The sequence below is a fragment of the Podarcis filfolensis genome (genome assembly GCF_964270895.1).
Source record: "Podarcis filfolensis genome assembly, chromosome: 2".
Classification (NCBI taxonomy): domain Eukaryota; kingdom Metazoa; phylum Chordata; class Lepidosauria; order Squamata; family Lacertidae; genus Podarcis; species Podarcis filfolensis.
The window spans coordinates 47385993-47410666 of NC_139605.1; the positions used below are offsets into that span (position 1 = coordinate 47385993).

The 24674-nt window shown below is 41.6% G+C and overlaps 1 protein-coding gene across 1 annotated transcript in view; it reads left to right on the top strand.

The window, feature by feature from the left end:
- VGLL4 (vestigial like family member 4) overlaps positions 1-24674 on the top strand; it is a 96764-nt gene that overhangs the window by 1147 nt on the left and 70943 nt on the right. Inside the window, exon 2 of the mRNA XM_083603566.1 lies at positions 4917-4993. Coding sequence (XP_083459692.1) covers positions 4930-4993 — 64 coding nt within the window. The 5' untranslated portion in view covers positions 4917-4929. The remainder of the gene's footprint in view (positions 1-4916; positions 4994-24674) is intronic.

Here is a 24674-nt window from a genome sequence, read left to right on the forward strand (position 1 = left end):
TTTTAGGACCTGCGACTTGCTGGGTGGATCACAGAAGTAGGTGATCCCCAGTCAACTGACTGAGGGGTTGGTCAAAGAGTCCCAGGAAGGAGACGAAGCAAGGAGGGCAAGAAAAGTCTGATCTTCTAAATATTGCAGTGGCTGTGATTTTGTCCTTGAGTTGTTTTGTAGGCTGTTACCTGATGGCACATCCACCGGGTTGCTCTTACTTTGTGGGCCTGTTTGGACTACCCAGCTCCATTCTGGCTTCTGTTGCTTCATGGGCTCTTTGAGGTGCAGTTTGGCTGCTTCCTTTTCTTATTTGTTCCATGTATATGGCCTTACGCTGAGGAGAATCAGCCAAATTGCATTGCAGTAGTATCCTAGAAGTTTTATGTCCTCTTTGCAATGCATGAAGGAAAAGGTGTCAGGTTCTCGTTCCATGAGAATAGGACTGTTGGTTCTACCTCCACCCCAGTGAGTGCCACCTGCCACCTGCATTGTTGATGAACACGCCTTCTTCTCTGACAGTTGTGATGCAATCTTCTTAAAGCAAAAGATCACCTGAGTTCAGAGTCTGTGAGAGACAGCGTCCAACGGTGCATGTGAAGGAATGTAAGGATGGTAAAAAAACAACTCATGGAGCAGTTTAAAAAGACAAGCAAGGAAATGTTATCTAATTTGTCTTACCTTCTAGAAATCTTACAGTTTGATGGGAGGAGCATGAGGTGATTCTAGTGTCATATCAAAAACTTTCTCTCTGTGTTTTCTCACACAAAGCAGTACTCCTCCAACAGGGTGAACTGGCACTATGATGGTATGCTATGTCCTAAGGAAAGAAAACCGAACTAACTGGCCTGGTTTCGAAACTGAATCAGTGTAGGATTTATTTTTTTCCAGGGCAGTTTAGAATTGCAGTTTAGTTTACAATTATGAGGTAGGAGTGGAAGGGCCGCAAGATTCTGCCTTCCAGCTCTTTGTACTGACACACATTATGCTGTAACCAATATTTCTGGCAGGTGAGCCCATTTTAACAGAAGAATGGAAGCAGAGCAATGGCTCCCACCACAAATACAATTCCTTTTTCCTGTGGTAGTAATGAAGAATGACAATTCTGGTCCAAAAGCACGCTTTTCATGTTGAAAGAACCATAAAGCCTTAGAATCCACTTTGCTGCCCTGAGGGTAGAATCTTTCATGGTCAAACATCATTCATTTATATCCAAATTAGACTATAATTTGGAGACAGTTGGAGAGTAGGTGAGACCAAGAAGCTCTTGCGAGATGCGCCTTACTTTGTGGAGGTTTCTGTATGCATTTTGTGGAACATCTTCCACAATATTAAATTCATGCTCTTACCTGAATTTCTTTTATTCTTAGACTATGGCATTATTATGTGTAAAGTATTTGTTGAAGTGGCTGAAACATATCCTGTTTCTAGTTTCTAAATAATTGCAATTTCAAGGAGCTCAAGGCAGCAGATATGGTTCTCCTGCTTCCAGTCTCACAACAACCCTGAGAGTTAGTAACCAGCCCAAGGCCACCTCTCCTCATAGCTGATTTGAATTTGAGTCTCCTTGTTGTTGTTGTTGTTTAGTCGTTTAGTCGTGTCCGACTCTTCGTGACCCCATGGACCAGAGCACGCCAGGCACTTCTGTCTACCACTGCCTCCCGCAGTTTGGTCAGACTCATGTTTGTAGCTTCGAAGACACTATCCAACCATCTCGTCCTCTGTCGTCCCCTTCTTCTTGTGCCCTCCATCTTTCCCAACATCAGGGTCTTTTCCAGGGAGTCTTCTCTTCTCATGAGGTGGCCAAAGTATTGGAGCCTCAGCTTCACGATCTGTCCTTCCAGTGAGCACTCAGGGCTGATTTCCTTAAGAATGGATAGGTTTGATCTTCTTGCAGTCCATGGGACTCTCAAGAGTCTCCTCCAGCACCATAATTCAAAAGCATCAATTCTTCGACGATCAGCCTTCTTTATGGTCCAGCTCTCACTTCCATACATCACTACTGGGAAAACCATAGCTTTTACTATACGGACCTTTGTTGGCAAGGTGATGTCTCTACTTTTTAAGATGCTGTCTAGGTTGGTCATTGCTTTCCTCCCAAGAAGCAGGCGTCTCTTAATTTCGTGGCTGCTGTCACCATCTGCAGTGATCATGGAGCCCAAGAAAGTAAAATCTCTCACTGCCTCCATTTCTTCTCCTTCTATTTGCCAGGAGGTGATGGGACCAGTGGCCATGATCTTCGTTTTTTTGATGTTGAGCTTCAGACCATATTTTGCGCTCTCCTCTTTTACCCTCAATAAAAGGTTCTTTAATTCCTCCTCACTTTCTGCCATCAAGGTTGTGTCATCTGCATATCTGAGGTTGTTGATATTTCTTCCAGCAATCTTAATTCCGGCTAGGGATTCATCCAGCCCAGCCTTTCGCATGATGAATTCTGCATATAAGTTAAATAACCAGGGAGACAATATACAGCCTTGTCGTACTCCTTTCCCAATTTTGAACCAATCAGTTGTTCCATATCCAGTTCTAACTGTAGCTTCTTGTCCCACATAGAGATTTCTCAGGAGACAGATGAGGTGATCAGGCACTCCCATTTCTTTAAGAACTTGCCATAGTTTGCTGTGGTCGACACAGTCAAAGGCTTTTGCATAGTCAATGAAGCAGAAGTAGATGTCTTTCTGGAACTCTCTGGCTTTCTCCATAATCCAGCGCATGTTTGCAATTTGGTCTCTGGTTGAGTCTCCTTACTGTGGGTTAAACCACAGAGCCTAGGGCTTGCCAATCAGAAGGTCGGCGGTTCAAATCCCTGCGACGGGGTGAGCTCCCGTTGCTCGGTCCCTGCTCCTGCCAACCTAGCAGTTCGAAAGCATGTCAAAGTGCAAGTAGATAAATAGGTACTGCTCCGACGGGAAGGTAAACGGCGTTTCTGTGTGCTGCTCTGGTTCGCCAGAAGCGGCTTAGTCATGCTGGCCACATGACCCGGAAGCTGTACGCCGGCTCCCTTGGCCTATAGAGCGAGATGAGCGTGCAACCCCAGAGTCGGTTATGACTGGACCTAATGGTCAGGGGTCCCTTTACCTTTACCTTTTACTTCTAGGTGGATACTTTAACTCAGGCTTCCCTAATCATGTCCCCTCCAGATGTTTTGAATTACAATTCCCGCCATCTCTGATCATTTGACAAGGTTGAGAATTGTAGTCCAGAACATCTGAAGGATGCTAGGTCTGGAAGTCTGCTTAATCACTGCAGCACACTGGCCTCATGTAAAATTATCTGTAAGCAGTCATGACACATGATACATGAGCAATGCTAATTTTTATAGCTTTTGAGCATGTGTAGACTTGTGACATTTCTTTTGGGATGAAAGAGTAGAATGATGTGGGGTTATTCTTTTAAAAACAGAAGGGGTATTCCCTTAATGCCTTATTGGAAATTCCACGAGATACATGTCAAGTTGATGTGGCAAAAAAAGAGCCTCCTAAAATGCTCTTTCAGGCATTTTAAACTGTGTAGAATCAATATTTGGAGGAGGGATTGGTTTCACAAAGGGAGTCCTCACCCTTGACCTCAACCCAGTGACTGACTGTCTTGTGCAGAGCCGATCAATACATCAGCATGTTGTGTGCATTGCACACCTGTGCTTTGAGCCTGCTGAGCTGATCCACATGTGGAGATTGACCCTAAAGCCATGTACAGACCGGTAGAAGCAGCAGTAGTCTAGGTACTCATGGTCTATATTAGAAAGCTGTCGCTGACCACAAATGAGTCAGCTCATCGTCCATCTCTGCAGGTTGCCAGATTTATAGGTCTGAAGGTCTGTAGCAGGGCTAACAAGACCATGAATGAGAGCCAGTGTGTTGCATTTGGTTACATTTGCCTAGGTGAGGTTAAGTTGCTAGAATAGGGCCAAATTTGTTTGCTCCATGGAACTATACTGCTGTGTATCATATTTGTTGTTTCTGCCATCTTTGTTGCAATAGTTGTCTTTATAATTTTTGAAACTTTTGAGACAGGGATTTTTGTGTGCTCCCGGCAGCGCTGGGAATTGACTTCAAATTCCTAGCACCAGCCTAGAAAATTGGGTTACCTGGGACGTCCAGAGCTATTGTTTGGATTGTTAAATGTGCTTCATTTGTGTGCTGCATACCAACAGTGATTTGTTTGGCTACGCATGCAGTGCTCCTGGAACTGAGTTGGCTTATTAAAAGATCAAACAAAGGGTTCCCATGATCTTCTTATCCATTCCATTTAATGAAAACAGTCATTAGGTGTTCACAGTAGTTCCTACAACCTGAGCACTGAAGCGTCCCCTCCCCTTGCCTGTTTTAGGGAGGAGTGTAAAGACACCTGCAATGCAGTTTGGAAGCTGTGACTCCAAAATGAATTTTCCAACAGAGCCATTTTCGGCAACCAGCAAGGCATGTGGTGGGTCAGTGGTTCAGTTTCCACCCTTGAAGGTAGTTGCCAGGAAGTCATATTTCCACAGTTACATCTCTTTTTTTACAGTCTTGTTTGGGCATGTTTAGGTCTTAGGGGCCTATGGTTGCTGGCTCGGTTCTAGATCAGAACTTTCTAGTGGAAGTTGAAGAATTGCATTGCTCCTAGCTTGTAGATGAGAATGACTCTAGATTGCACAGGTATCTCTTCAGTTACTTGGTGAGGAGGGTCAGTCATTCAAACCCAACCCATGATAAATGGCATTGTGATCACCCAGAAGAAACTGTTACACATTGCACTATGATTTGGTTGCAGAGGAACTAATTAAAAACAGAGATTTGAAATACATGCAGATATTTCATCTTAATGAATTCTTGCTCTCCGCTTGTCAAAGAAGTCCCTGCTTTACTATTTTCTGTAGCAATGAGATGTTTTTCTCACTTTATTTTTCATGTTTCAGAAAGTTACGAAATATTTCTCTTTTTATTCAGGATCCTGCCAGGAATGGAGACTCCACTGGATGTTTTGTCAAGAGCAGCATCCCTCGTGCATGCTGATGATGAAAAACGTAAGCCTAAAGTTGAACTTTTGTCTTTGTCTTAAGGTTTGGTATGGTAGTCATTGTGCATCCATTCTGTTGACTTACATGACTGTAAAGGTAAAGGACCCCTGACAGTTAAGTCCAGTCGCGAACGACTCTGGGGTTGCGGCGCTCATCTCGCTTTACTGGCGACGTCCGCAGACAGTTTTTCCGGGTCACGTGGCCAGCATGACAAAGCCGCTTCTGGCGAAACCAGAGCAGCGCATGGAATACATGATGGTAAAGGTAAAGATAAAGGGAACCCTGACCATTAGGTCTAGTTGCGGACGACTCTGGGGTTGCGGCGCTCACCTCGCTTTACTGGCCAAGGGAGCCGGCGTACAGCTTCCGGGTCATGTGGCTAGCATGACTAAGCCGCTTCTGGTGAACCAGAGCAGCACACGGAAATGCCGTTTACCTTCCCACCGGAGCGGTACCTATGTATCTACTTGCACTTCGTGCTTTTTAACTGCTAGGTTGGCAGAAGCAGGGAACAAGCAACAGGAGCTCACCCCGTTGCGGGGATTTGAACCGCTGACCTTCTGATCGGCAAGTCCTAGGCTCTGTGGTTTAACCCACAGCACCACCCGCATCCCTCTACATGTATAGTTCATGTATAAAATGCACAGATCGAAAGATGTTAAATTATTTTGGTGTGAATGAACCAAAATATTCTAGTTGGTTTCTAAATAGATTCTCACTTTGCTCATTGTGTTGCCTTTCTTGTGTGTAAGACAGAAACCTTTGTGGACATTTCAATGATTAAAAAAAGATTTGAAAGCTAGAGGGGAAAATTTCCTTTTGCTGAATGTAGGTTGGGGAGATACAGTGCAAATGAAATAGAGTACATGGGTTATATTGCCTGGATGAAGCAGCAGGTGTTGGCCTACTCTTGCAATCCCACATTAAGACTTGCTTGGCCTGCCCATAATTGGTTAAGATTAAGTTTAATAGAATCATAGAGTTGGAAGGGACCTTGAGGGTCATCTAGTCCAACCCTCTGCAATGCAGGTATATTTCCCCCAACGTGGGGCTTAAATCCACAACCCTGAGACTAAGAGTTTTGTGCTCTACCTAATGAGCTATCAGTCAGAGTAAGTTTGTGTTAAACCAATTTGTTTACTAAGGAAATTCTTGAAATATGTTATGTGATCTTACATTGAGGCAAATGGTACAGTGGTACCTTGGGTTACAGACGCTTCAGGTTACAGACTCTGCTAACCCAGAAATAGTACCTCGGGTTAAGAACTTTGCTTCAGGATGAGAACAGAAATCGTGCAGCAGCAGCAGGAGGCCCCATTAGTTAAAGTGGTACCTCAGGTTAAGAACAGTTTCAGGTTAAGAACGGACCTCTAGAACGAATTAAGTTCTTAACCTGAGGTACCACTGTATTACATAATTTGAGTGAAGCGTTGAGTCACTGAAAGCAAGCAGGAAAATGGCTCATTTCCCACTGGTGGGCAGCGAGTTGCTTAGTGTGGAGATCCTCATTTGTTCTAGGAGGCATTCACTCTGAAAAACTGTATCATTACAGGCTTCCTTAAGGGTTGGTGAGAAAGAAAGTACTGAAGGTGTAAAATTCCACATTTAAATTATTGCAAACATTGCTGTTGACGTTGGCCTGTGTCCGTTTGCTTCTACTGTGTTCTGAGTATTGTACAAATAGTTATCAAACAATGAAGGGTGGCAGTTTGCCTGTTACATCTGCTTGGATTAGTACTGAATAAATCTGTGAATATACACAGCGGTTTATTGATTTCTCCAAACCTATCTGGAAATTGTTCCATGCTTGGCTTTGCCTTGTATTCAACCTTTTTTTTTAACATGGTTAGTCTCTAGTATTAATTTCAGAAACCATATGTGTAGTTTGCCAGTACTGTGTTTTCTCTCTTTCATTTCATGCCCCTCCCTACCCGTTTGGGCTATTTATATATTTATTATTTCTTTATTATTATTATTATTTATACTCCTGCCTCATAACATAAGGCTCTCTGGGCAACTTGCAGTGAATAAGTAAGAAAACAATTTGGATACAGATAATACATAAAACAATGAATAAGAAGGACAACATAAATTCCACCCCCCCACAACCCCCCCATTAAATCACCAAAGTCAAAGCACAGATTTAAAAACTGTGAGGCCCTGATTTATTTAATGCTAGCATGCATTGTGTGCAGGTTCATACCAACATTTCTTTTGGTTAATGACAGAATCTTAATTTGTTAGCTTGCATGTCTCCTGCTCTGTTGTGTGTTGTTCTCCATTCCTTTAAAGATGTGGACATTTCTTAATCCCTCCCCAAAGTGTGTATGTCTTTTTTCCTTTAAAAACAATCAATACTGATCTGGGAATGTTTGGGAAGGGTTTAATGGTGTGTGATGCCTCATTTAAATCCCTGCCCAACTTGCTAGCATCTGTCTGATTCCTCATTATATGTGACATTGTGGCTGCAGCCATTTTTCTTCAGGGCAAGAACATAACAGTAGAGACCTTAGTGTGTGTGTGGGGGGGAACATATATTCATACTTTGTACCCCATATGAAACAAATGTAGAATTACTGTGTAAAACAGGCTTCCTCAACCTCGGCCCTCCAGATGTTTTTGGCCTACAACACCCATGATCCCTAGCTAGCAGGACCAGTGGTCAGGGATGATGGGAATTGTAGTCTCAGAACATCTGGAGGGCTGAGGTTGAGGAAGCCCAATGTAAAAGGAACACCCTCACATCAGGAAAACAGATATTAGTGTATAGAACCAGAACATCTGGCTTGTAGATGCTGAACGATTACTGCTGTAGCTTGATGGGAGAGAGCACATAAGCCATCCTAATATAATAACTTCTGTTTCCCATGAATTCATATAGATGTATTAAAAAGCAACAATAGTCTGTTGCTATTGTTAAGATAATAAAGGGAGTCTAGGAGGGAAGGTATGAGCTAATAACAAGAAATCCAGATTGCTGGACTGACTGAAAGTTGAGACCAGTGGTTTTTTTTTTAAAAAAACCTTCTTTACAAACTGCAAAAATGCTCATTTGTAGTCTTGTTTTGTGTCCAGTTGTGTATGTTTTATCACAAAACAGTTCACAGTTTAGAGTGCAATTGTGCCACATCAAAGCAGATTAATTTCTAGGACTGTTCTTCAAGCTCCAGTTTTACAGCACGGTCCTAAACATATTTGCTCAGAAATATGTCCTGTTGAATTCAATGGGCTTTACTTCCAGTTAGCGGATACTAGGATTGCCTTGATGAATAGAGTTGAGGTTTGTTATACCCAAATTTGTACATGGATTATTATTTATTGTTGCATTTTCACACCAGTAGTAGTACATTGTGTTGTTAACCAGAATTCCAACAGTGTAATGCAAAGAAAAGGAAATAAAGCCATTGTTTCCCATGAATTACACTGGAAAAGGTTGCTGAATTTCTGTGGATAGGATATAACATAAGCATTCACTATTTGAAAAGTACAATATCTATAGAATCAGTTGAACCTTTTACAACTGTATTTCAAAACGAATGTGAAAAATATTTAGCCATTTCTCTCCCTTAGTGGGGAATTATACTCGGTGATTATGCTAATGAGCACCAAGCTAGATTATATGTCTTAAAAAAAAGAAGCGCAAGGCAGCAAAACAGACAATTGCCCCATTTTCCAGTCTATTTAACAACTTGAAAATGTAACTGTTTCTGTAATGTGTGTCTCAGCCAAATTAAGCCATACTCTCAGCAAGCCAACTTCCCTCAGTTTCTGGTAAAAGACTAACAGCTGAATAAGAGTTTAGGTAACTCACCAAATTTAATGAAACTTCTGGGCAACAGTGTTAATTTTTTGGCTTACTGTTTTTGACGTAAATTAGGATAGTGGAAATAATTCTTTTGTCTAATCAACAAAAAATAGTTCTTGGGAGTATGTATCTATAAAGAAGTGGTCACAATAATAATAATACAGTCGTACCTCCGCTTAAGTATCCCTCCGCTTACGTAAACTTCGGGATACATAAGCGGCAAACCTGGAAGTATATTTCTGGGTTTCTGCCGCGTGCGCATGCACAGAAGCGCTCTACCGCCGCATGTGTGTGCGCAGAAGCAGTCCCTCTGGTTGCGGAAACCTCGGGATCTGACCGTTGCCTGGAACAGATCCCATCTGCAGCCGGAGGTACCACTATACTAAATACTCGTAAAACCTGCAACAAAATGTTGCAGTAATGAGTGCTCTCTGAGGATACACGTTCTATTCTTCCTTCCCTAGTTGTTTTCTGTTTTCCTCCCAATAGCCAGTCAGCATTCAGTCTCCGCTGAGCATGCTCAGTCATCATTAGGCTTCTTTTTTGGGGTAGGTGTATGTGGAAGCGTGTTCTTAAATATTTTTTTTGTACTTTTGCAAGTCATTAGGAATCGAAATGTTTCTTGACTATTGAAAATCTAACCAAAACTATTTATTTTCTTTATGTGTTGAAAGTAGAGTGCTGCAAGGAGTAGCTAGGAATATTGGGTAGATTCTCTTACGGTTGAATTCTCATCCCCCCCCCCCCCGCAACTCTGTTGTTTCTGTTCCAGCTACGGTATTTCCAGTTGCAGTAAACCGCAGGAAGGGAGAGGGTTTTTGCTTGTGAGTTTTCCACAGGCATTTGGTTAACCACTATGAGATCAGGATGCTGGACTAGCTGGACCATTGACCTGGTCCAGTAGGGTTTCCCCCGTCCCCTAAAATGCTTTTGGGGTATAGCTGTTCACTCCAAACTTCTAGGATATAGTGGATTAAAAATACAAATACTGAACCTATTCCACATACTGAAATCAAAAACAAAACATGAGTTCTGTTGTAACACTTGATAGTTGCTGAAGTAGCTTCATCTGCATAGCACATAGCAGTTGGCGTTGCATTGCACAAGATGCAAATTGTAAAACCTGTTATGGTGGAATTACTTAACAAAGCCGTTATATTTGACTTCTAGTAAATGTTGAATTTGTATGTTGAGCTCCAGTGAGTTTTTTTTTAAAAAAAGTTAAACATCTAAAATGTAGTAGAAATGATTTTGCTGCAATGTAGTGTTTAAATTCGATCTTTAATTTTGTGTTTCCTATTCCAGTAGCGAAAAATCTGAAATCTGTGATTGAGAACAAAGGCAATAATACCAGTGCACAATAAAAAACCTTATTAATAGATGAGTGTTGACCCCCTTTCCACATAGTTGCTGCTACATTTAGAAGAGAGCTCTGCTTAGAATAGAACCGTCATTTGATTTAGCAACCAGTATCTTATTTTATTCCTCAGAAGCAGTATCTACCTTAAAATAGATCCAAATTGTTAACACTTGCTTAGCACAGCTTCAGCACGATCAAATGCAGAGGTCCTGTTCAGTTCATTTTCTTACTTCATTATTGTCTTGACCTGTCTGTTAAGTAAATTTGCATGGTAGGCTCGTTCGTTTTATTTTTATGCTGCCTTTACAAAGTTAAAAACCATGGTCAAGGCGGCTTACAACATCTAAAAAATTATATAACCACAAACATAACAAAAGTAGTCAGAAACAAAATATCAAAAAGCACACAAGCAAATTGAATAATTTCCACATAAATCATAAGATCCAGTAATTTGATAGAAAAAAATTAACAGCAACAACTGCCCCCCCCTTAAAAAACACCCCAGCCCAAGATTCATTTAGTGTTTTCCTTATCATAGTTTAAACTAGGAGCTGTTAAACCAACTGCCATCATACAGTATCTGATGTAATCATGAAAGGGTGTTCCTTTGTAACAGGAATACAAACAAAGCATAATGCAAACATGTCACTGCAAAGTTCAAGTTGATTAACAAAGCTTCATCTTAGATGTAGTGTTTGTGCAGGCAAATGGAAAACAACTTTGTTTAGGTAGATGAGGGATTTTAGGTATCTTGGTCCCAAGGTGCCTAGGACAGTGTATGTCTGTACCAGCACCTTGGACGTGACCTGGCAGCTGATGGGCAGCCAGATCAGTGCTGTTCCTGACCTGGAAGGTTGAAGGTTAGCCAGCTATCCCTGGTTTAAATATATAGACCAGGGTTTCCCAAACTTGGGTCTCTAGCTGTTTTTGGACTACAATTCCTATCATCCCTGACCACTGCTCCTGCTAGCTACGGATGATGAGAGTTGTAGTCTAACAGCAGCTGGAGACTCAAGTTTGGGAAACCCTGAAATAGACCTTGGCTTGTAGTCTGTTTTGCAAGGGTTATATACATTGTTTATACCCTAGCCTTAACCTTATTCCCATCTCAAAGAAAGTATACCAAATGAATTTGTATAGTCATGAGATAAGTATGCATTAATGAAAAAGGGTTTTTAGAAATTGCGAATAGATATTTTTATGTATATTTGGTTTGGGTATAGTACTTCTGTGTTCCTCTGTCTAGGAGGAAACTGTGGCCACCAACAATTGCTAAATTCATTTGAACGTAATTTCAGGATCCCATGACTGCTACATTATTACCATCCTCATTAAGAAGCTTCATAAAATAAATTATCTAGGCATTGCACGAAAAAATAATACAATGCTACGATAAAAAATCCACACTAATCTTAAAAATCCATTCAACATAAAAGCCAAGTACATGGAGCAACACTTAATTTGTCAGCAGCAGGTAGATTCTTAATCAGGTCTCTATAAATGAGAAAGCCACATCCCATTAAGGAGAATCCATTGTAGGCTGTATAGCCCTTCACTTACATGCTGCATTACATGGAGATATGCTTGTGGCAGTGGTGTCTGCTGTTGTTTTGGTGCTGGAGCAGTGCTCAGACTCTAGATGCATCACTAGGTAGAAGTGTGAACCTGCTTGCCTTTTCCAAGGCTGTTTTTGAAGTTTTATGCTCTTGGAATTGTGAGCTGCCTTGTTCTAGAAAGTAGTACAGTACTATTTTGAGCTTGCATGAGCTGAGTTGTCTGACAGCAACAATGAGATTTTAACCTCAGATAAGCCTCCGTAATTCCCTTTATTTGTTTGTGCATTAGTCTGCATCCTGCTCAAGTTGCAAGTGGAATGGAATTTCTCTGCACTGTATTTACCATTTTCCTCCACTAACCCTTCTCTAGCCCTGCTTCCTCTTGTCAGCTGGAAATGTAGCATCTGTGCAAAAACAAGGAAGGCATGTGACCATAAGAAAAATAAGGTATAGCTGCTGTTGCACTTATATGGATGGGATCCGGAAATCTGATACAAGAGTTTTCACATGTGTACAACAACCTTTAAAAAACAACCATCTTCAAGTTGATGTGTGGCAACTAGGAAATGCCCCCAATATTTCCCAATAGTGTTCATATTCTGACATTAAGCAAACCATCTTGCAAACTTGAGGCTTGTTCTAGCATGTACCTTCTGGCAACAGAGCTCTTCATTCACAGAAAGAGAGAGAGAGTGAGTTTGGATTTGATATCCCGCTTTATCACTACCCTAAGGAGTCTCAAAGTGGCTAACATTCTCCTTCCCCGTCCTTCCCCACAACAAACACTCTGTGAGGTGAGTGAGGCCAAGAGACTTCAGAGAAGTGTGACTAGCCCAAGGTCACCCAGCAGCTACATCTGGAGGAGTGGGGAAGCGAACCCAGTTCACCAGATTACGAGTCCACCGCTCTTAACCACTACACCACACTGACGATGGTGGATGGGAGGATGTGGCAGTGACTTGATTGTCCCTGGGATGCAGGGTTCCCCAGCATGGGCCCTCCAGAGGTTTTGGACAACAACTTCCATCACCTACCATTCGCTACGTCATCAGCTGGTCTGATGGGAGTTGTAGTCCAAAACACTTGAAAGACACCAAGTTTGGAAAGTCAGAATAACAATTGAGCTTAGACAGTCCATTTTTATTGGCAGATCTTACATATTTTTTCATTCGGTATGCACATTAGTAACATTTCTGTTCCTAATTTTTTTAACTTGGGTCTTTAAAAAGTTTGAAAGAGTAAAGGCCCCCAATCAGAAATAATGTCATGGTTACTGCCTGCTTGGAGAGGGGGCGCAATTAAGCTGTTTGCTTGTGTAAATGACTTCTGTGCCACTTTAGGACCATAAATCTTCCCAAAGTGACTTGCAGTACCCCCCCCCCGCCCCAACAAAATAGAAACATTGGAAATAGTCCTTTCTTATGTGCCCAAGGGTCCAGCTCCAAGGGCCATCTGGTGGTTCCCTCGCTGCGAGAAGTGAGGTTATGGGGAACCAGGCAGAGGGCCTTCTCGGTAGTGGCGCCCGCCCTGTGGAACACCCTCCCAGCAGATGTCAAGGAAATAAACAACTATCTTACATTTAGAAGACATCTGAAGGCAGCCCTGTTTAAGGAAGTTTTTAATGTCTGATGCTGTATTGTTTTTACTATTCCGTGGAAGCCGCACAGAGTTGCTGGGGAAACCCAGCCAGGGTATAAATAATAAATAATATTAATTATTATTATTATTAGGGTGAAGGCCAGTGCTTTCCCCCCTAGAAAAATAGGTGCTGGCACTGCGTACCCATGAAGTTGTTACAGTGAGTGCCACACTTTTTAACAAGAACGAAAAGAGGTGCTGGTACTACGTACCCTTGAGTACCTCTGAAAAAAGCACTGGGGAAGGCAGTCTTTCAAACAAGTCACCCCCAAACTGCTTTAAGAATATCACTCTGTAGGTCTATGTTCTGATTTAAAAAAAATAAATACTTTGTTAGTAAACTGTGGGTTATATTCAGTACTCAAAGTAGACCCATTGAAATGAAAGAATTTTAGTTATTCCTGTTCTTCAGCTCAATTCTTGAGTAGGACTAGCATTGGATGCAGCCCAGATTCGTACTGTTTATGAGTAAATAAACACTGCCGGCGCTATGGTTTTGTAGAATAATACTGATCAAGCGATATTTACACACAAACAGAAGATCAGACTAAAATATGTTAATCTGGTAGGATTACTTGACAACAGACCTCCCCCCCCCCATATCATATTATCATGAGCTGCTCTACTGACCTAAATGCAAACAGGTTGACATTTGATCACATCTGTTGCTTTCTCACAGGCCAGATTTTAGCCTTTGTGGCCCACTTCTCTATTTGATTTGGTTGTTGTTGTTGTTGTTGTTGAGCTGGGCAACTACCATGTTCCATAGGCAACATTTTTGGTCTTGTGACCACTTTTAAAGATATGGCACCTCCCACTTTTTGAACTATATTAGAATGTTTCTTTCAGCCTAATCCCAGCAGCCTGGGGACAATATTGTGTACCCTCCTGGAGATCCCTGTTCTATAGTGTCAGGTGCTGGTGGTGGTTGCTCGTGAGTAACCACCTGACCTGTCTTTTACAGGTTTTATTGTGCAAACTATTTACAGTACAGATCTACCAAGTTCATGTCCATCTCAGTCACTTGCAGAATCCAGAAGTGGCCCCTTCCAGCTTCTCCCCCAACATAAGAACTTCAGCACCCCAAGTCTGCTCCTCCCCTCCTTGCGTTTCACCCCTCTGTGCGTTCCTCCTGGCCAGCCTGGCGAGGTGAGGTGCTGGGGCTCTTAGCAGCATCCTCGAGTCCTCTCTCTGCTTGGCTGGCCCCTTCCCTCTCTTACCCACTGGAGGTGTGACTTTTCTCACCGCTGGAAGAGGAACTGCTCCTCAGGAGTTTCGGAGGTTCTCTGTATTTCAACAGCCCCCCCTGCCTTCCTCCCTGGTTCTGATGGCAGTCCCCTGACATATAGCAACAATGAAACCATCAAAGTGATATGTGTTGTTAATAGTAGTTGTACTACTTAGAACCAAGAATGCTTTAGAAGAAACCATAAGATTGTCAAATTGAACCTTTTAGCCAAAGACATAAGACTGCATATATCAGTCACCTTGTAAAGGTAAAGGGACCTCTGACCATTAGGTCCAGTTGTGACCAACTCTGGGGTTGTGGCGCTCATCTCGATTTATTGGCCGAGGGAGCCGGCGTGCAGCTTCCGGGTCATGTGGCCAGCATGACTAAGCTGCTTCTGGCGAACCAGAGCAGTGCACGGAAACACCGTTTACCTTCCTGCCGGGGCAGTACCTATTTATCTACTTGCACTTTGACGGGCTTTCGAACTGCTAGGTTGGCAGGAGCAGGGACCGAGCAACGGGAGCTCACCCCGTCGCGGGGATTCGAACTGCCGACCTTCTGATCGGCAAGTCCTAGGCTCTGTGGTTTAACCCACAGCGCCACCCAGGTCAAATTGAACTTTTTAGCCAAAGGCAGAAGACTGCATATATCATTCCCCTTATAGAACAACCTAAAATGCAGTCAAACCCGATGTGTGTATTTCAAAATGGTAGGCATTAAACATTTTGGCCCCATTTCAGGGAAAGCTGTGTCGTATCTAGATACTGTTTGAATTGATATAATTTTCAACATTAGGTCATCCCAAGCATTTTAAAGAAAATTTAAATCCAGTGATCTTGCTTGGATCAGTGCGTCTGTAAATGTGGCAGCTCTTCACATCCCAGAAAGGGGAAAGGACTTCAAGGTGTTGGGTACACTGCTTATTGTTGCTTTCTGTTGGGAAGGGCCTGACCATTCCTTGCAAGTTGTTACTCACCAAGTGTAGTCCAAAAGACCCATCAAGGGCTGTAAAAATCCCTGTGTTTACTTGGAACTTCAAAAAATGAGGGTGGCCATGTAGTTTTTTTTTGGGGGGGGGGAGTTTTATCCAGATATGTTGAACTATCCAAACTGAAAGGTGCTTTCTGTTTACCTTACAGAGTGAAAGAGAAGGTTCCAGTGAACTGTACTATTTTCATCTGCCCAAAAGATATTTGGGTTTGTGTTCGTCAAACATTGCCCCTCCCCTCTTGCTACATGGCATATTGCCTTTTTGAAAACAAGGGGATTTCAAACACACTTTGTAATGCCACGTTCAAAGGAAATCAAGATGCCCTTGGGGAAGCCTAACTCCTTGGCCATGTCTAACAAAATCCTTTGGATCCTGGCCAAGTAATTAAAAGGATATTATACAAGTATAGTGTATAAATGGTTCAGGCAAAGTGGTGTAATGTTAAGCTTCTAGATACTTTTGGGTAGCATCTGTTGGGGTTTTAAATGAGAAGAGTGCGTGTTCATTGTTTTACAGACTACAATTCCCATTGTTAAATTATTTTTAAGGAAAGCATTCTCCATGGAAACTTGCCCTCTGACCTTGGGTTTGTCATGTTTAAATGGACCTGAGCTTGTTTCACTATAAACCTATTGGTTGATTCAGTCTGACGTAATGACGGCATTCAGACTGATCATATTTTAGCTTCATGACCTGAACTGAAAATGAGCCCTCTATACTCAGAAGAGGCAACTTTGCTCCTTCTTTCATGTAGGTGGGGAAATGACCCAGAAAGCTGGAGTTGACCTTAATTTCCAGTGTGGATGTAGAAGGAACCTATGGTTAATGGCTTCCAAGCAAGCCAGGATCTGACAGGAAGCCAACTTTAAACCATAGCTTGATATCCCGGTTTGTTTGAAAGCTGTTAACCATAATTTCCTAGTGCGGATGAAATGGGGAGCTGTGGATAAATGTGGCTTCCTTCCCTGTGTGTAAAAATGTGGGAGCAAAAGCAGCTGTGTGCAGGGGGTTTGTTCATATCTCTGCTTATTAAACTGAGGTATGATGGTCCAAGCATGGTCAGCATGTTGCTTCAAGATGAAAATCAAATGCAGATGACAATTTTTTTAATGGTTTTGTGTAATACTTAAGTGAAATTGTATCTAAATTACAAGCATATACTCTTTCCAAATAATAAACTAGGTAATAGAAATGAATATCAGTATCATTATTTTAATAATAGTAACTATAGGTGTAATTCACCCCTGAACCCGAAGGTTCCCAGGGTAGTATGCAACATTTCATCAAATGTAATGCAAAGCATTAAAATGTAGTATACAACAGGTGACATAAAAATAATAAAATCAGTAAACAGCTTCAAAAGAATCAGTCTTTAAACCAGCCATTTCTGTAGGCCTGAACAAGAATGAATGTCATATATGTGCATCCTACAGATCTCTATTTAGATTTTAATGGGTTGTTGCAACAGAGAACTGAGACTAAGCACTATCTCTTCTCAGTTGCTTATTTGTAGTGACCTGCTTGCCTCTTGTCATGTACTGCAATTAAAAGATGTTTGGATCAGAATTTTATGTTATTTATTAAATTGCATAGTTGCTTGCACTATTCCAAACAAAAAGGAACAATGTGATCTCAGCATCATAAAGAAGCCTTTCCTAGCTTCTAAATGTATACATATGCCTGTTTGCACCGCTAAAAATTCACGTCCATTCTGCTTTGATTTTAGGAGCAATAAAAATAGAAAAGTTATATACAGCTTCTGAATGTTTGATGCACTTCATGTACATTATAGTGGAAATGATTGCAAAAACGTACTGGCTTTATTTTCCTTTGGTTAAAACCTACTAAGTTTTACTTTCAGTAGACTCACTGAAATAAATGGACAAAAGTTATTTGTTTGTTTCTTAAAGAACTGTATTCAGCAAAACGCTAAGGAGATTATTTTTAATAATAACAACAACAATTTTTATTAGCTTTCAACATTGTATAAACAAAACAAGAAGTTTTTCCCATTCCCATCCTCCTCCCTCATGAAACAAAGAATATAATGTATAAGATTTTGTCATAATTCCATAGGCATGGTCGGTGGTTCTACTCATCAGGATGTTCATTTCAGCAATATGTGAAGGGGTACCAAACTTTTTTTTTTTTTAAAATCAGATGTGTTGTTTAAGGCATGTACCCTCTTTGTTAGTTTTTTCGGTTAGGGAAATTAGCCATACATTCCGTCTCCATTATGTGATATTCCTTTCCAGTTCTGTGCTTATAAGCAATCTTGCTAAGGAGATTGTTCTGTCTTTTCTGCTTGCCCAGTAGAACAGTCTTACCTCTCCTTCCCTTGTGTGTTGTTCTGGGGAATTCTCCCGACCCTCCTGCAGATTTGGGGAGCAAATGAGGGGGACGTCCCACTGATCTACTGGGAATCATTGTGCTGGCTTCCACTAGTGGAATATGGTACAATATATTTCTATCCTACCCTTCCTCCCAAAGGAGCCCAGGGCAGCAAACACCAAAGGGATACAGGAGGAAACACTTGCATTTGGGAGCCCCACTGGGAGCAGCCTTACCTGAGAGCTCTAGAGTGGAGCCAGCTGCTGCTTAAAGTGGGGATTGTAGTCAGCACTGAATTTAAATTTGAGCTGTGGCTGCAAAGCAGAGGATAGGCCAGATCTGGATCTACCTCATCAGCCTGATCCAGTTCCCCACTCCTTTGGAATAAGCAGTGTGCTTTTTGTCATTTTAAATAAGCTTTAACCAGTAAGTCTGGAACCACCTTTCATTTTATATAAATACGATGCTCTCATATTAGTCCCTTTGCTTTGTTGTTTTCCATCATGAATCACTGTTTAAAAATCAACAAGTGTAAGTGAAAATAGTCACACACCTATGTTTATTTAAGAATAAATGCCAATATAGCAAATGGGGATTTGTTATCCAGTAACCTAATAGCAACCAAGACCATTCATGTTTGCATAACATTCGAGCAAACGTTCACAAATATATTCACACTTCAATACCTTTCTCTGCCCATCTTCAAATGGAAGAGAGGTGCTGGTTTTCTTCCCTTGTGCAGAAGTGAAAAGTATTTAAAAAATAAATAAATCCTGAGTTACAGTTATGATTTCTTAATGGAGACCTCTCCATCTCCCTCTTCTCCAGCCACAAGTGCACAGAATGCACCTCAATCCGTGACCTCAAAATGAATCTGCGTCAGTCTCTTTTTTGGTGGTTCCTCCGCAGTTCCCTTCCTATTGCAACATACTGGTTTTGAACCTCCCTCAACTTGAGGCCAAATAGATAGCAAATAGATGCGTTGATGATAGCAACATATTTTCCCCTCATGCGTGTCTTGACTCATTCTCTTTATCATCAAATGGAGTATGGGAAGTGATGAGTGCTGAATCTTCCCTATCTTCCTCCTGCAGCTTACCTATCCTCATTCATTTGGTTCAGGCACTTTCCTGCTCACTTCTGGGTATTAGAGCAATGAAAGAAGACAAGTGCCGAGAACAGCTGACTAAAAGAAGATAGTATATGTGTTCATTTTAATGTTAAAGTAGCTGTGCCTTCTGCTTTGCATTGTGATGTCATGTCAGAATTTGGTACTGAGGGGTGGACTTTAACCCATCACTGTGACTCTAGGGTAAAAAGAGAAATACTAATTTACAACCCAACTGGTTTTTAAGAAAGATGCATCGGTGCAATTCAAGCCACCAGGAAGACGTGTATCTGTTAACTCCTAATTATTTCCACATAATGCCGATTATTAACTGTGTGTTATAACTGCCTGTTATTTCTACAAAATGCTTTAAAAATTCTTCACAAAATGTGTGATGCAATAAATAGAAGAACCTTTGGCACTCATCTGTGCCACTCTGCCCGTGCTAGAGCATTAAGCTGAAGTTGCTTCCCAGTTCTTTATTTTAAGATTGTAGTTCCTTATTTGATCCGAAGGTACAGATATAGTTTAAATAAGGAACTGGGATTTGAATATCTCTGCACCCTCAAATATGTTCTGGTCTATTCTTAATGATACATATCACCAATGCCCTCTAAGGTTTCATATGCCCTATATGCTACAGCGGCATATATTTTTGTTTTTGAACATGCACTATCCAACAGAAGGCATAGAACACAGATAAGGAACTGGATTCTTTTAGGGCATGGCCTGCTAATTAGATGGATGTGTGAGTATGAGTGGCCCAAAGTTTTGGGGTATAGAGATGTGGGATTTGGAAGGAGGTATTTGAAATGGAGAAACCGAGGGCAGTGAGAGGGTTTGGATCCCCCTCCCCTGCCACTTTGTGCTCAAAATTGCAGTCTCCTAAAGTTAATTTTCGTAGTGAAAAATGCACAATGACATGTCCTAATGGGCAGGCACATAACCTATTGTTTACACTGTTGGGCTGCATAAAGCATTGGTCTGATTCACATGTAATACTAAGCTATATTATAGCTCACTGTCAACATGCAAGCATACTGTTGTCCAGGATGAAAACTGTTGCCACTTCACTCTTCTCCTCCTACACTACCTAGAGATAAGCCTTAGCTTGACTCAACATGATGTCCAATCGCAGAATCATGATTTGTCTCAAGCAGCTGTGGTTTTCTTCCTGGGTGCCACCATGCATACTTGTTCATGGTAAGTCATAGTTTGACTTAGTGGCCATGTTCACATGCAACACTGTGACCCTTCCACCAAGGAGAGGCATTGTGACCATGTTTAGGCACCTCTGCTTGAAACGCCATCTTCCTGTTCATACACATCACTAGTGAAAGTGGTATGGCAATAAGCAACAAATAGGTATTTACAAGTTTGCCACTAGTTCAACATTTTGGTTCATCCTAATTAAAGTATTGCATAACTGTGGGGTTTGAACAAATAGCTAGGTGACTTTTCTTGCTGTTTCACTGTTCATGTTGCAGTTTGTAAGTGACGTTCTTATGAATAAATACATGTAGCTTTGTAAACTACCATTTTTAGTTCAACACATAAGTCTAATTCCATCCATCCAAGAGGACCACACTTGTTGAGAACTGAGATCAATAAGCAAGACAGGAGAATTGCCCTTCAACACTGCAGGCACGCACACGTTTGGGCTCATTTGTTTTGAAATGGAAATAGTAAAAAATAATAATATGATAACATAAAATGTGGGAGGTGTCTGAATGCTTTCTTTTTCAAAGCATACTTGAATTTTAATAATAGGGTGAGAAGTAAAATGTAAAAACATAACATCACAAAGAAGGTCTCTTTGCTGAAATACAGAGATTCTGTTCTGTTCTCCATGACTCAAAAGTTTCTACTCTGAACTTTTAATGGTAGGAGTCATGTGTGCCGCAGATGGCTTTTCTAACAATTACCCCTGTAATATGAAGTGTAATTCATGTATCCCGCTATGCTGAAGTCACCTTGATTACTCATGAGGAAACTATGCAAAAAGTAAGCAGTAGGAGCTGCTACTACTACTCATGAACACACATCTGAACGTGACAAAAGTACAGAGGCTTACAAAGATTTGTGTAGCAATTACTCTTCCCTTTTTGAATTACTTCAGTTGGCATATGGACAACAGAGAGGCAATTATGAAGCAAAGGTTAAGGGGCTGGCCTTTATCAGCCGAGTGTTCTTGCCTTATGGTAACGATCAGCATGGAAGATAGCCGCATTTACAACTTGTGTAAAGGCATCATAGTCCTTTTGCTACACCAGGAGAAGGACTGTAACCAAAGTAGTGTCATTGCCTTGCTGTTCATAGTTTTATACAGTCCTAATGCTAGCAGTGGCAGAGGGGCTCAGAAGGGCCTTCCCCCATTCTGATCTGACTGTGTTGCCTAGCATAATGCATGACCCAGAGATCTGCCCTGGGTGACCAATTGAGACTTTGGCTCTGTTCCTAGGGAAAGAACTAGCAGGGCCATAGATCTGTAGGCTTGGGGCACTGCATTTTGGATAAGTTAAGGCGGCAGGCGACTACCATGGACATGAGCCAAGCTTGGCTCCATTCAAAACTGGCACTACTGTCCACCTATGGGGAAGGGAAGATGGTCAGTGCTGCTGCTGTGGCAGAAGAGAGGACAAAATACTCCACAACTGCATTGCGGGGGAAGGGGGAGAGAGTGTATTTTGGGAGGGGGTAGGGGTAGGGGAATTGGCAGCACCATACCAGGGGCCTCCAGAAGTCTGGCCCTGGTTTTATATGATGCGGATAAATACACACAACATACAAAATAGATGCTTCAGTTGAGGCTTAATAGTTTAATCCTCTACATGTCTGCTCAGGAATAAATCCCAGTGGGTTTATTCGTATTTGATGGCTGCCTAAATCTCTCACTGGTATGCCTCTAAATACCAGCTCCTGGGAATCACACATGGGAAGAGTACTGTTCTTCTCATATCCTGCTTGTGGGCTTCCCATGGGCACCTGGTTGGCCATTGTGAGAAAAGGATGCCGGACTAGATGAGCCTTTGATCTGATCCAGCAGGGCTCTTCAGTTAAGTAGGACTTTCATTTGTGCTCTGATTTAGTTAGGGTTCCTAATCCTATTTGTTTGCATGCCAGTGGAACTTACACAGGAAGGAGAAGAAGGGAGGATATGAAGGTGTCTTAATCCTAAATTCAAAAGCTTGCAGATGACCCATTACTCCGGTAAAAACATGATTTCAACAGAATCAATCCCCATAAAGTCTTCTAAAGGAGAGAGTTGTAGTTCCTTAGGCGACACTGAGTAGGGTGTGTGGTATTGTGGAACCATTGTGTTCTGAGCTCCTTGTTAGAGTATGCATAGACTGGTCATAGATTGAAGTCAAGAATGTCTCTGCTCTGCTGACTTGTGAAGGCAGTGCGTTCGTTTAACATTTGCTACAAACTTGTCAGAGCAGTTTTCTTTCTGTCTCTGTCTTCTAGTTAGCCCCAGGAGGAATTCTGACTCAGCTTCCTTACGGGTGCTGTTGCTGCAGTACAGCCTCTACCTATATCCGCCAAAGTGCCTTAGGCCGCAAAATCAGTAATTCACCTCCAATCTTTCATTACTGCTTTTCTTGGTATTTCCCCCCCTCCTCCCTTGACTTTGGCAAGCTGCATTTTTAAAAGCCATGGGTGGAATTAAAAAGTGTGCTGTTATTACCAGCGTTCCATCTGCGCAAGCATATCAGTTGATGATATAATCCAACCATATTTCAGGGGGCATAGGGAGGAGCAGGAAAGTCGTGTTTGTTACCTGAATTCTACCCCATGTTTCCTGTTTTCAAATTCTGACATATTTCAGATGCTACACTTTCTCTGAAAGTTTATGGAGTTAGTCCATCTTTGCTTTGCTTTCCAGGTGGACGCTTTAGATAGGGGTGGCACCAAAAGCTGCAGATAGTGGAGGCACTATGCAACAACATTGGAACGAGAAGAACAAAGAAGGGCAATGTAGGTTTTGAAAAGGTGCGAGCTGTCTTTCATTTCGTGAACTCATAGAATCTGTATGATACTAGGGAAAGGAGAGGGACTGCTCACCCCTATAGCTTTCCCTATGACTGCACAGACAGGCATGTACGAACATCACTGTAAAGAGGAGGTACACTGTTCAGTGTCTCCTGGCTTTCCAGTGCACTGTAGTTCCAGCAGGTCAGACAAGTTCTGCATGAAAAGACTCATGAATTACTAAACTGTTTTAAATGGAGAGGGTGTGGTATTGAGCAAAAGATAGTAGTGAGCCAGGAAATTGATTCCTCAGGCAATTCTCATCATTTATGTATTTCATTAATTATATTTCCTTACTTTGCCCTTTGCAAAATAGGTGGTGTTGCAGGTGATACTGGTATGCTGGATGAATTTTAACCCATTTTCTAAGTAGGATTCTATTCTTGCGTAACAATGTTGGTTCCTTGAGAGGAGTAATCTATCACTACTGTACAAGATAAGTCTTCTGTATACAGGTTTTCTTTGGTGAGACTTCTGAGGGGTAAGAATCCATGGTATTCCTGAATTCCTTTCTAGTGCATGGACTATAAATCCAACACACAGTGCTCCTTTCTAATGCTTTTGGTTGCCACTTGGCTAGGAACTCCCCTTCCTGGCCTAAGCTGATCCTGGCAAACTGAGTAGAAGCATTAGCCAGAGTGTTTGAGTTGTATGTAATACAAGTCCTGCTCAGAACAGAGCAATTGAAATTAATGGACAGGAATAACTTGGGCCCATTAATTTCACTTGGTCTAGTGTGAGTAGGGCTCACATTGGATATAACTTGTGGAATGCTCTCCTCAGGGAAGTTTGCCTGACGCCTTCTTTATACACCTTTAGGCAAAAACATTCCTTTTTAACCAGGCCTTTGGTTAATTTGATTGACATGCTATGCCGTTTTAAAATATATGTGTGTGTGTGGGGGGGTGCTATTACAGGTGAAGATAGAAATCAGTGTCCAAGCAATGCTGCAATATTTTGTTTTGAATTGCTGACCCTAGCGTGGGGAAGGGTTTGGGCTCTGCTTCAGGCATCAAAATGCCTTGGACCAGCACCAATCCCCTGGCTTCATTTTGCAAAAGCAGTGTCTCCTAATGAAGTTGAATGGAGAAAAATACATGGCTAGAGGAGGCAATCTTGAAATATACCACTGGGTTTGGGAAAAGTGTACTTGCAAAAAACAACAACTAAGAGGCATGTAACAAAGCTTGCTATATTTAGTAGATGTCAGCATCACTCTTATTATGCTGAATTTTTGAATATTATAGGATAAAGGGTTTTTAGTTTTGCTTGCACTTGCCATTGCAGGCAGAATTACTCTTCTGTGAGGGTTAGCTTATTTTTAAAAGTATTATCTTAATCTTCTTAATCTAAATGTTTGTGAGCAAGATCTAATTCCTTGCTCCCATAATGTGTTTAACAAAACTTCTTAATAAGAGTAGGAAAAAAGTTAATGAAAATACACCTAATTACTGTAATAGGCATTGCCTTTCTGCTTCAGATAACTACAATTTCTTAAATATACACTTTTATAGGTAATAGTTCAGTTACATGTTCTGTTGACATGAAGTGCATTGGCTAAGAGTCAGGATGTCCCTGTTTCAAATGTCACCTTAGCCATAAATCTGTTAACAGCCAAGACCTTATCAGTGTGTT